The 13215-nt window shown below is 52.1% G+C and overlaps 1 protein-coding gene across 1 annotated transcript in view; it reads right to left on the reverse strand.

The window, feature by feature from the left end:
- Positions 1–13215, reverse strand: part of LOC144728614 (SCO-spondin-like) — a 186020-nt gene that overhangs the window by 172292 nt on the left and 513 nt on the right. The window contains exons 2-11 of the mRNA XM_078608203.1: positions 11413–11604; positions 9195–9277; positions 7491–7667; positions 6641–6858; positions 5979–6081; positions 4802–4960; positions 4309–4394; positions 3642–3767; positions 2874–3057; positions 71–311 (exon numbers count right to left, since the gene is read on the reverse strand). Coding sequence (XP_078464329.1) covers positions 71–311; positions 2874–3057; positions 3642–3767; positions 4309–4394; positions 4802–4960; positions 5979–6081; positions 6641–6858; positions 7491–7667; positions 9195–9277; positions 11413–11604 — 1569 coding nt within the window. The remainder of the gene's footprint in view (positions 1–70; positions 312–2873; positions 3058–3641; positions 3768–4308; positions 4395–4801; positions 4961–5978; positions 6082–6640; positions 6859–7490; positions 7668–9194; positions 9278–11412; positions 11605–13215) is intronic.

Below are 13215 nucleotides of genomic sequence, written 5' to 3' on the forward strand. Positions count from 1 at the left end.
TGACTTTACCGAAAGAACCAAGCAGATGCATCCCTGCAGTCACGAAAGAAGCTTTAAATCGAAACCTCACCACTGGTTGCACTGCTGCTGAACGATCTCCCCGGGCCGGTACTTGCGCTTGCGGTGGTAGCAGGGGCACTGCGCGGCTAGGACGCACGCTCCGCCCTCCAGGAAGGTGCCCCGGGGGCACTCGCAGCCGCTGACGCACACCTCCCTGCAGGCAGCCTCCTCGGGGAAGCCCACGGAGGAGCACGTGGCCGGGCACAGCGACGCGCAGTCCGAGAACTCCATGCCGCCGGAGCAATTCCTGGCTGCGGTGGTGGGTACGGATGCGCAGGTTGCGGATGAGGATCGAGACGCCGCCGACGCCACCACCGCGCACCGCTAACGCGTTCTACCCTCCGCTGTGTATGGGGTGCCACCGTGGCGAGATGTTAACTACCTCGCCTGGTATGCAGGAGGTCGTGGTGTTCGATCCCGACCCTTGACGCCTGCTGCTGTATATTTGGAGTTTGCGTGTCTGTCTCCCCGTGGTCACGTGGATTTTTCTCCGGTTTTTCCTTCCACGTTCAGAATCAACATCACGCGTTTAGAGTATTTGGCTGCTGTAAATTTCCACATCATCAGCCAATTCGTTGAGTTATCATTTGTGGCCAGGTCGCTTCTGAAAAAGAGCTATATGTACAGGACTGCAGAGCTTGGGAAAGAATTTGTGCCAGCTCACCGTCTGGCTGCCTTCCCACTCGTCCGTGGTACCCCACGAGCGCCGAGTCATTGTCTTTCTCTCTCTCTCGAGCGAATACTGTGTGGTACGTTGTGAGCTGAAATTTCTTCTTCTTATTATTATTATAGTTATAATTTGATTCCCCCCCCAGAGCTGACATCCGTGGCGAGTGATATCGAAAGCGGCCCTGCCCCCACCAGCTTCACCAACCCGCACGAAGCGGCGTGGTGAAGAAAGGGTCAAACGAACTCCGTGATTGACAAGCCTTTGGGAGGTCTTCATCCACCAATTATTTTATTGCAACGCCCCATCGCGTGCGTTTGTACATTACACGCTGTGCTCGGTCTTATTGTGCATTCTTAATTATGGGTTACTTATAGCAGATTTTCCAGGGCACACTTTCCATGACACTGTCCAGAGACCTGGGGCACAATGTTGATTGCAATATAAATCCCTCGGCTCCAAATAATTGTAGTCGCCCACGTGTCTCTGCGCTCCCACCCTGTTCCCTTCCCTCCGCCTTTTCTGCTGAATCCTGACTGCGAGGGGGCCGAGAGAGAGAGAGAGAAAGCACTGAAAATCACGCGAGCCAGTGGAAACCAATGTTCATCTTCTTGGTTCTTTCGGTAAAGTCACGTAGAAGGGAAATAATAAAATATAATAAAAAATAAAACATTATAAAATACAATTCTCACGACGTTTCGGCCACAACGCAAGAAGCCGTCCTCAGGTGAAGAACAGGGCTGTCGGAAAGACAGCGTCCGAATCCTTGCAGTCACGAAAGCTTTAAATCGAAATGAAACCAATGTTATGATTCGTCATTATTATCATCAGCCATGATCGATCCACTGCTAGATGTAGTCCTTCCCATGCCGTTGCTTACCTTGAACAATTTTGCAATGCGACAATACATCTAGCGCCCGCACGTGTGCAGATCTGATCTCTTCATCTTCATGGTGCTTGAACTCCCTCCCTTTGGCAGCCATTCCACCGTTAGTCTCGTGGTTGAGACAAAGGAAGGAGTTCATCTCGACCAATGCTATCGATGTCTCCTGCCCAAACCCACGGTCAGTATGTGACGTCTCGGACTTGCGTTTGCTCCACCGATGCGTCAGTCACCGTCTATCTGGACTCTAAAATGCCACAGCGGCAAGGAGGAGACCGGTGGGAGAAGAGCATCATGGCCAACTATTATAGGTCAGCTATTTCCTATTTGTGTTTATTTTCTCTGCTCGCGTCACCAAAGTTAGCGAGCAGTGGCACTGGGTCATCAGATCAATTTTGAGACATCCTGCCAGGCACCGTGCATGGTGAGATTTCATCGTGCAAAGACAAACATCCCCCGTATAGCCTTGAGCAAAATGCTGGGGCAAGTGCTGTGAGCGGGCACCTATCGATGCTAGCACAGTACACGAGGAGGAACTTATTTAAGGCCGAGTCAACTTTGATGAGTCACGGTACCAGATTAGATATTCGCCACCAATGTTGGCCGTGAGCGGGAATCGACCTCTGGTCACCGGGTTCAGAGCACAGTGCTCTTAACCACTACCGTTCAAACACAGGCAACACAGCAGCATTTGTCTAATCGGCTGATGAGGCTATTGTAAGTCAATAGGGTATTCCTACTTAGACGAATAACACATGATTATATATGGATTTGTTTACAATACTCATTTTTATTTATTATAGTATTACCACAACTCTGCTGCTCTCAAAACGAACCATGAGGATCCTATCTGGCTCTGTGAGCCCCCGACTGTAAATAAAGAACCCTAATCATCATAGAGGCCACTTAGTGCGTTTCGACTTCACGAATCCAAATCATCTCTGGCGTATACGCTGACCAATTCAAAGGGGATTCTTGTTCATATCCCTTAGCCAGTGATGGAAATCATAAATTCCTATGGCAGGGGAAAATCTCCCAGCCGCTGTTGACTTTCCCCGCGAAGCGGAATGAATATCAATCCTGGGGGGATGATGAGCCCGCTGAGTCAACGAACTTCCAATCGCGAGCGGCTCGCTCTCCCGGCCGAGCACACCGGGCCGGCTATATTTGCCGACGGACGCAAGCGGCGACGACGACGGGCAACAGACGATGGGCAACAGACGATGGGCAACGCGCACGCACGCACAACGCCGCCGTTCTTACCGCAGAGCCGCTCGCTGCGCCACCGGAAGGAGCCACCGCTCCGCTGGGCGCACTCCCGCGCGTACCCGGCCAGCGAGTCGCACACGGCCGCGGCCCGGGGCCCCCCGCGGGGGTCCCCCGCCGTCGGGCCTGGCGGCCGGCAGTAGCTGTAGAGGCAGGCGTCGTAGTATTCCGTGGGGTCCACCTGAGCGGTGAAGCGCTAGATGAGTTTAGTGCGCGGGGCACCGGCAAACATCGTTCTTATCATCTTCTTGGTTCTTTCGGTAAAGTCACGTAGAATTGAAATAATAAAATTATAAAAATAAAACATAATAAAATAATTCTCACGACGTTTCGGCCACAACGCAAGTAGCCGTCCTCAGGTGGAGAACAGGTCTGTCGAGGAGACAGAGTCTGAATGAAAGTTTTATCGCGCAAGGCTACCGTCGCGAAGGAAGGTGCCGTGGTGTTTCACGGATACATTCTGCAACAATGGACTACTCCGTTTCGAATGACGTTGCAGGATCTTTAACGACCGCTGCGAAGCAGGGAAGCAGAAGGATTAACCAGGGCCGCCTGCCGGATTCGAATCTCTGGAGAAAAAAAAGTGCCAAATGCGCACCGCCACTGGACCATGTCAACACCACAGCCGGGCCACGTGCAGTCTTATAAAACTGAGCGTCAAAACCGGGAGTTGGGCTCGTGCAGGTCACCGCATTTCCAGTCCTCGCTTCGTCGGGTTGTGAGAACGCGGCCGAGAGGCAGGCACGGCGCGACGCGGCCGCTCACCTCCACGTGGCACTGGCGGAATGGCGGCGCCAGCAGCAGCTGGCACGTGGCCTCGGCTTCCACCATGAGCGCGGGGTCCACCGCGCGGCGGCACGCGTGGCCGAATTCCGCCGAGTCTCGGCATCCCTGCGCGAGAAAGATGACCGGGCTGAAAGTAAACGGATGTGATCGACGCTCGGCATCTCGCCATTCGATCGATGGGACCCGTTCGAGGTTTCACGCACGTTACGTGGCGACTACCTTGACGCTAATAGAACAAACGAGACCAAACTCGACGGACCAAACGATAAACGAGACAAAATAAACGAAACCAAAATTTGAGAAAGATAGCAAATCTAAAATTGAATCGTGACCTGAATCATAGCAATTCATCCGATCAGCGGAGCCTGTAGATGGCCCAGCAAGCACAAATAAATAAAAAAACACGTACCACATACACCATTAACACCGCACAATATTTTAGATGGTGGGCAATGACACTTCTTCAGAGTAGAGAGCAGAGAGACTTACTGACTGACAGAGAACGGACACTCATTAAAGTATTTAGCGCGCTTACTGGCCCCGCACCCAGCGTAGCAAGTCGTATAATTGCGTGGCCGAGCTTGGTTATCAATGCCGTGCGGCGCGTGTGTGGATGCGGGCTGCACTGAGGATGCCGATGCCTTGCCTCGTTCTCTGCGGACACCACTTTCCACGAGTTGGCGAAGGTGACGGCGTACTGAACGACCTGCCCTTCTGCCGTCATGAAGTCATCTGCACGAAACAATAGAGCATTTGGCATGTGGCGAGAAATTGGGGTGGCTGGAACTAAAGCCTTGCACACAACAAGACAACACTCCTAGGTCAACACATCGTAGATTTTACGTAGGTCAGAAGGCCTACTCGTTGTACGGCCATCTCACAGGCTTCTCCAAGCCCTGCGGATTGGGTGTATCACACAAGAAAAAAAATATGTGATATCCACGAAATCCCAGCAAAAACGCATGGCTCCACTTGGCTGTATTGTGGTCTTCATTCCATAAAAAAAATCTTAGGGATAGCTCCGAGCATGTGGAGCGGAACGTCGGATATGATGCTGAACAACACGCGACACACAACTCGTAAACGCATCCGAGAGCTTTGCGGAGGGACACATTTCGGGAAATGAACAAAACACGTGCCGCCGGGGTCATCGTTGTAGGAGCCGCAGAGGCCTCTGGTCTGCCCCTTGAGGTCGGAGGTCACGGTGACGTAGACCGCGCGCTCCTGGTCCCACTTGACGCGCACGCCCAGGCCACTCTCGATGAACACGAAGTCCCCGATCCACTTGATGCTCACGCCTGTCATCCACGCGCGGGTCACGCAGGTCAGCAGAGCCGTTCAAACGACAAAACAACGTCCCCAGCTCATCGCTATCGGCGGCACGAAGCCGGCGGTGGGAATCTCACTTTACCAAGGTGGGTGGTGGGACAGGCCGACTTACCATGTAGTTGTACTTATTTTATGGAACTCGAAGGGATGATGAGATTAACTTATCCCCCAACCCAGCATTTGAAATGATGACCTTCCGATTGCGGTTCGAGTGATACAACCGCAGCACCACCCCGACCCCACCCACCCCTTCCACCACCCCCAATCTCTTCTTCAGGTCAACCAATATTGCCCTATGACCTTCCAAAGGTCATGTTATTCTGGTCCTAGTGAACTCACATTTGTCCATAATCTCTCGATTGTGTATAAGCGTGCACACGCAGATGTGCACACATTTGTGAACTTATATGTATGAATGATACCCGTAAGATACTCAACTGGGATTAGACTCAAAGCAACATCACCACTCCTGCAAAAAACTACTCCAGATTCTGTGAAACATAGCGTCTTCCCGTGTGATCGCCTCCCGCTATAGGAATGATGCGAGTAACCAAACTCACAAACATGAATTGATTTTATTTGAAGGGTAAAGTCACGTAGATAGAAAAAAATGAAATAAAAATAATAAAATACAATTTCAATGTTAAATTAAATTATAAATTGAAAATAATTAAAGCAAAAAACCCACGACGTTTCGATCGCAACACAAGCGGTCTTCATCAGGCTTAAATCAAGTGGCAGGTGATAGTTCAACTAATCCTGGGCCCCCACCCTCACCACCCTGCACTGACCAGTGGTAGTGAAGCATGGTCAAAATCACCGCACAACCAACAGGGCTTTGGGAAGCCTTCATCCAGTACTGGCTAAACTAAGGGGCTATAAATTATTACAGTATAATTATTGTGATCATAAAAAACTTCGATCATCCATACTTTATATGTGCATCAAATGCGGTGATGTAGGCGGGGTCAGGGGTCACGGTGTGACCTTTCTGGAAGTAGGGCTGCCCGTGCGGGACTCCGACGTCGTTGACCGCTACGGAGCCGCTGGTCGTCTTGATCACTTCAAGGCCAAACAGGATTTTCAATTCCTGCGGAGAGAGACGAGACCCAACGTGGGCGTTGATCATCGCAACGCCTGGGAGGAGGTTGGGGGGGGGAAGCCGTCTCGCTGCTGGCATCAGGAACGGGAGATGCTCTCGCGTGGCGGTAGATAAAACACCTGTGGGGTGCGGGAGTGCGAGTAGGTCCATGACCAACCAGTGCGTAGTACAAATGCACACCCTCTCTCTCTCTCATCTCTCGCACGGGTTTTCTCAATGCTCTTCAAATTTTTAACACCACGCCCGAAAAAACATACCCGCTTATTGAAGCGACCACAGAATCTCACGCCGCAGACTTCCCGGAAAATAAATCCTCGAGTCTCCGTGGGTAAACGGATAGCCACAGATGTCATCTATTTAATCCGCCGCTTACTGTTACACGGACGCCAGTGACTTTGGACCGCCGGCGGGGGCGGGGGGAGGAGGTGGGGTCGAGGCGACGGTGCCATCGACTTAGTCGTACGCACAATCAGCGCCCACCGCGTTGCGGCAGCTTGCAGCCGAGGCAACACGACCGCGCGGCACTCTCCGCGCCCGTCTCCCTCACCGCGGCTTCTCCCCGGGCACTGGCCACGTGCACCGCCCACGTGCCGTCGGTGGCCGACGCCAGCTCGTAGGCGCACGCCCCGGGGAAGTGGAAGTGTCTGCCGTCGAAGCTGCGGTAGTGGAAGCCGCTCCACGTGGCGCAGGTGCCGAAGAGACGGGGGTCGCCGCCCGACTGCGGTGCCACGTGGATGAGCGGGAGGCGAGGCGCCCCGGGTCCCCCTGCATTTTGCGCGGCGTTGGGCGAGAGGGTGAGTGGCACGGCGCGCGACGGTGCGGTGCCCGTGTGTGGCAGAGCGCGTGCGCTTACGGCTTTCGCGGTCTCGCCGTGGCTCATTACCGTCGTCGTCGTCAATCATTACGAGCCATCGGTATAGCACACACAACAAAACAGGGGATGATGTAAATACACGCGAATGAGTGAGTAAGCATCTTCTTATGCCCGCCGAGCGCAAGCGTGTGATCGTGTGGCGGCGGTTAGCGCTACGCTGCGCCGTGAACCCGGCGACCCGGGTTCGATTCCCGGTCACGGCCAACACCCACTGACGATTATCTGAACCGGTCCTGGGCCTCCCCTAGGTCGACTCAGCCTCAAATGAGTACCCGGTGCGGTGCGTAAACATCACCACCGGGGGAGACAAAGGCGGTCGGGCGTGGCCCTAGCCCCCCCCCCCCCCCCCGTGTACCGTTCCGGCCTTCATAGGTGCAACTCTCTAACACCTTTTACCCCGAAAGTCCGTTGAGGCTACGCGAGGGATCTTTGTCTTAAAAAAATTTTGTGGGGGGGGGGTAGTGGCGGGCGTCTAAACGAAGATCTCGGCACGATCCGCCAATGGCGCGGTGATGCTGCCCACCCGAGATGAGGAGCTGCGGGCACTCGGCGCACAGCGCCGACGTCAAGTTGCGCCAACTCTGCGCTAGTCCGTTGGCGCAGCACTCGTCCATGGCCGACAGCGCGATGCCCGCACCGTCGGCGTCGCTGCCGTTGCCACAGTCGGGCAGCGCGTAGCAAATGCCCGGGTAGGAGAGCCCTGGGCAGAGGAGAGAGGACGGCAGAGGTCGCAAACGGGTTTTGATTCCTTGCCCGTACCCGTACCCGGCCGCACCAGGGTCGCAAATGGGTACCCGTACCCGGCCAGGTACGGGTACCCGTTCCCTACCCTGTACCGTACCCGAAATGAGTGACAAACGGTGACTCACCGGTGACTCACGGCCTACCCGTACCCGTACCCGGCCGTACCAGGGTCGCAAACGGCGACCCGTACCCGTACCCGGCCGGGTAGCCGGGTATCGGGTAGGGTACGGATATCGGGTACCCGGTTGCGACCTCTGGAGGACGGCCACCTACGTGGGCAGAGTTTGCCACCCAACTCTGCGAACCGCCTCGGCTCCGGTGAGAATCGGCTAGCGGCCCGCCAGTCAGTGATGCCATTGCTCGGACACGCGTTCACGAGTTAATAAAAATGACGTGGTGTGAGTGCAAATGTATTTGATTGGTCACCATCATCATCATCAGGAGCATCGACGACCTATAAAAGTGACGGCCTCCCCAAGCCATTGCCATCTCTCACGTTCCGGCTCCTGCACACGAGCTGATTTCATCGCTGTGGACATCCTCTCGCGTGTAATATTCCCTCCTTCGGCATCCCTTGAAGCGCGCGCGTTACTTCCCAAAGACAGTCATTGCCATAGGCGCTGAAAACAAAGTGCTTTACAAACACATGGCACGGACATGTGCGTTTGCACGTGTAATGCGACGGGCACACCGTCTGGGAGCCTCCCTGTCCCCCCGTCCCCCCCCCCCCCGCCTCACACTGTGAGAATTGTCAAGTTGGTTGGCTGGAGTACAAGGACATCTTAACACGAAAGCTTTCGCGACGATTTTTTTGGGGGGTTAAATCGCGTAAATATATAAATGTGTCGTTAAACCCGCCACCACCCGACACAACCGATTAGTCAGGTTTGTCACGTAAACAGAACGTGGTCAGTTTAACACGTAGGCTTTCGCGACCAATATTGTTCATAATCAACGATTTTTGGGTTTAGATCGCGTTATTTATAAATGTGTCGTAACCCTCCACCACCCGACACGGCCAATCAGTAAAAAAGTGTCACGTTGACAAAAGACAAATAGTTCACTGCTTTAGCCCACCGGTGTGTTGAAGCGTGAAACCACAACATTTACAATTCACCATTCTGGCGAATTGCCCGATGATGCTGGATGCAATTACCAGCGAAACGTCGTACTCAAATTGTAAATGTTGTGGTTTCACGCTTCAACACACCGGTGGGCTAAAGCAGTGAACTATTTGTCTTTTGTCAACGTGACACTTTTTTACTGATTGGCCGTGTCGGGTGGTGGAGGGTTACGACACATTTATAAATAACGCGATCTAAACCCAAAAATCGTTGATTATGAAGAACGTGGTCAATTCATCACTAGTACAGCAACACCGGTGCGTTGAAGAGCCAAGCCTCAAGATTTACAACATGAGTACGACGTTTCACAAGGAGCTTTCATCAGGCGACAGCCAGATCGGCCACTGTCGCAAACTCACTGTCGGTGCACAGCGCTCCAGTCCAGCCGGGGCAGCACTCCTTCACCGTCTTCTCCGCCTGCACAGTCCGCGTCTCCGCGGGTCTGAGTTGGAAGGGGTGGGGGAGAGAATCGGAAACGGTGATATGCACAATGTTACACAGGGTGGTCCAGAAGTCTTGTGACACCCCCACCCCACTCACCCATTAAATTCACTAAAACTTAATATATTTTTAAAGTAATGTTTATTTCAAACAGAAATGAATATGCAAAGGTGGGAAAAATGTAGGGGTCAATTAAGTTGGGGGGGGGGGTCACAAGATATCTGGACCACCCTGTACAGTACCAGGCGTGATCACGAAAAGCGCGTTAAGGGGCCGTCCATAAATGACGTCACGCGATTTTGGACGATTTTTGACCCCCCCCCCTCGTCACACGGAGTCACAAAAAGTCAGACCCCCCCCCTCAAATATGACGTCACAAAGCTCTGCCCCCCCCCCCCCAAAATAAAACATGCTTCAAATCGCTTTAAACTATTGTCATTGTAGTGCGTATTTAATGTGGCGCTGCACTCTGATGTAGGAGAAAACATTTATTAAAAAGTCTATTTATTTAATTAGAACGTGTTGTCTATATTTATTTAAAGTTGCGCATTTTGACGTGACGTCACATTTCTCACCCCCCCCCCTCCTCGTCACACATCGTCACAAATGTCTGACCCCCCCCCCCCCCAGGTGCGTGACGTCATTTATGGAAGGCCCCTAAAATAGTACAGTGCGTCGCTTTAAACCAGTACAGTGTCGCGTTAAACTAGTACAGTGCGTCGCGCAGACCACCTATAACAGTACAGTGCGGCCAAACAACAGACCGTGCATTTTGCCTTTATAATTCCCCCCACCCCCCGCCCTCATTATTTTTGTTCCTAATTTACACATTCAAAATTGCCAATTTAACGTAACGCTCATATCGAATTCGTTGCCCATATTGATAATCTTCTTAGGTTTTTTTTTTCGGTAAAGTCACGTAGAAAGTAAAATAAAAATAAAATAAAACAAAAATCACGACGTTTCGGAGGCAACACAAGTCTCCGTCATCAGGTGGGACCGTCACAGCCAGATTAGCTGCATCAAGTGAGGCAATGATTCAAGATGTAATCCCTGAGGGGGGGAGGAGAGGGAGGGGGGAGCTCATCAGACTATGGTAGCCAATGAAAGGAACGTATCGGGAGGGAGGGGGGGCGAGGCCAAAAGGGTGGGCGATGGACGTGGAAGCGCTTGTGCGCAAGCGGCCAATTACTGCACACGCCAACCAATGGAGCGATTGTGCGCAAGCGGCCAGCCACTGCACCCGCCAACACAATGGGCAGAGAGGAGGAGGGGAGGTCTAATACACATGATAGACAAATATTGATAAGTTGCCTTCTAACGAAATAATGTATATTGTGTTGCCGCATGACGAGGGTTGACTCTAGAGAAATCCATATTTGTTGATGTGTCACTACCACGTGGTTGGTGGTGGCGGTTTTACACCACGATCCCTGTCATTAATTAACCCTACCTAGCTCGACGATTTCATTCAACGACAACCTCCGACGGACGTGTCGCTTCAACCGCTTCGATCTTCGGCCGGTGACTTATTGAGCTTGGAAAATCATTCGTGTGTGTGTTTTTATTGATTTACTAAAGTTGATACCACTGAACGTGAGTCCTCACGAGTGATCCCTGGTGAGGTAAGTTTATGCTTCCACATACACAACGCACTCGTGGCAAGCTCTCTCGTTGGCCAAGCACCGTGGCCCACGTCGCTCCTCTGTCAAAAAGAGCTTCATAGCTCATCGGATTCCTCCAGTATAAATATTCTGATTCTGCCCTCCCATGTACACCCTTCTCCCCGTCCCTTCAGGAACCTTTCCCCTTACACTCGTTCATTTCTAACCAAACCTCTCCCCTTGGTCTCTTTTCTCCACTTGTCCACTCTCCCTCGTTTCTTTTACGCCATATTTCTCCCACACTTCCTCCCGCACCCCTTGGCCGTGCGCCTCACCCGCCCTTTCTTAATTACTTACCGTGTCCTCACACGACCCTTAACCACCACTGTGTGTACGAAGTCCTCGTGGCAATCCAAAAACACCCAACGCCACGAAAATGTGGATTTCCCCACCACTGGCTGAAGTGAACAACGGCCCCATTCGCTGAGCGCGGAGACGCCGATTCCATCCCCCGGGGTGACCCACAACTCACCTGTACAGGTGGCACGTGGCCTCGGAGGTCGCCCGCTCAGGATGCCCGCCCTGCTCGGCGCGCATCCTATCCGCGTCCAGCCTCCATCCCTGCAGGGTGAAGCGCAACAGGGCGCTGCAGGGAGCCGACAGCTCACGCCGTGGCGTCAGCACCTCTAGCTCCGTGGACAGCACCCGGCGTTCGCACCAGCGCCTGTTGAGGAATCGCACCGCACCGCACCTCACCTCCGGCTCGATTCGATGCGCAAAGTGTTCTTCATTGCAAGGCCAACGGGGAACTGGCCGTCTTTTAAGTGCGACCCCTGCCGTGCGCGGCCCCCGACAAATACACAACATGTGAAAACAGCCCCATCCCTCCATCATCACAATCATCGTCGTCATCGCGCTGTCAAATTGTTTCAAATGGTGCGGCGGCCCTCACACTGTTGATGTATTTTCGGCGAAAGTGCCACCCCCTACCGCTGAAAATTAGTGAAGAGCACTGCGCCACGCTAAGGCAACCCGCCAGTCGCTCATGAGCAAACGCTTAACGATGCATCGATTAATCGCGTACATAACGTCGTTTTCTTAATCTCTCGATAATGTGCATTGCATCGACCGTGTGGGATTCGATCTTCTCACATTCTTCGCGCATACAGTTCACTGTAAACTTATTCACGTAACCACTGCAGCAGCCATTAGTGGCTGCTACAGTCACCACGACGTTAAACATCGATTTTCTTTTTTATTTATTCGACATGTGACAACGCGGTCGAAACGTGGGTGAAGGCATGGGTGCATCGTTACGCATCGCCATAATGACGGCAATTCTTGGCTCACGTGTAGTCGAATTAATTAAGGAAATACTTTCACCCCATGTTTATAACTTGGCGAGACCACGTTGTAGATTTTATCAGACTCATTGCAGATTGTATCAGACTCGGCGATGCTCGGTCTTGAGACTTAAAATCAGGCACGCTCTCCCGAATAGATAAATATCAATATTATAAATGTAAATATTACATTCTCAATTGCTTAAACACCGAGTAGGGAGATTAGCAAGTTATTTTTTCTCTAACAGACGCCAGCACATTAGAGAAAAACAAAAGAATCAAGAGACGCACAAGTCGGGAAATAACGCACCACATTCATGTGAACACTGCCTAACACAGAAACATGCGACTGATGCTTCGAGCAATGACCTATGTTCGCTCATTACATTGCTGCTTGTACCCTCCACGTATCTCTTCCAGTGTTCAGAGCTTTGAGGACTTAAAGCTGAGATACACGAATGTCAAACTAATCTGTGGAAACAACTAGGCATCTGTGAAAGAGATTTATAGATCATCAGATTCCTCCAGCATAAATACATATTCTGATTCTGCAAAGTTTCAAGTCTCAGCTTGGTTGTCTTGCAGTTAGGATCGACACAAAAAACTCGAAAACAACACTATGGCCTTAATATGAATCTATAATCGGCGACGTTTCAGTCCATGGCCCTTCTTCATAGCATACGAAACAACAGATGGACCAAGCTGGATCTGTCGACTCGATTCAATGGATCACAATGGCACGTACATCGCAGTGTGCGTTCTAGCCACATTGGCAGTTTCCAAATACCGTACGTGCCTCGTGTAGGCGAACAGTCACACACCATCACCATCATCTCTCAGTGCACAAACACCGATAAAACCTCTCTCTCAATGGGTTATCCACTATCAACTCGCGCTTTCCGGTAAACATGCAAACGTTGGGACCAACATTGGCATGCGGTTGGAACTGTTTGACCAACCAACGCTGACCCAACGTTCCACGTTGACCGGCT

Source organism: Lampetra planeri, chromosome 1 (genome assembly GCF_965212315.1).
Source record: "Lampetra planeri chromosome 1, kcLamPlan1.2.h2, whole genome shotgun sequence".
NCBI lineage: Eukaryota > Metazoa > Chordata > Hyperoartia > Petromyzontiformes > Petromyzontidae > Lampetra > Lampetra planeri.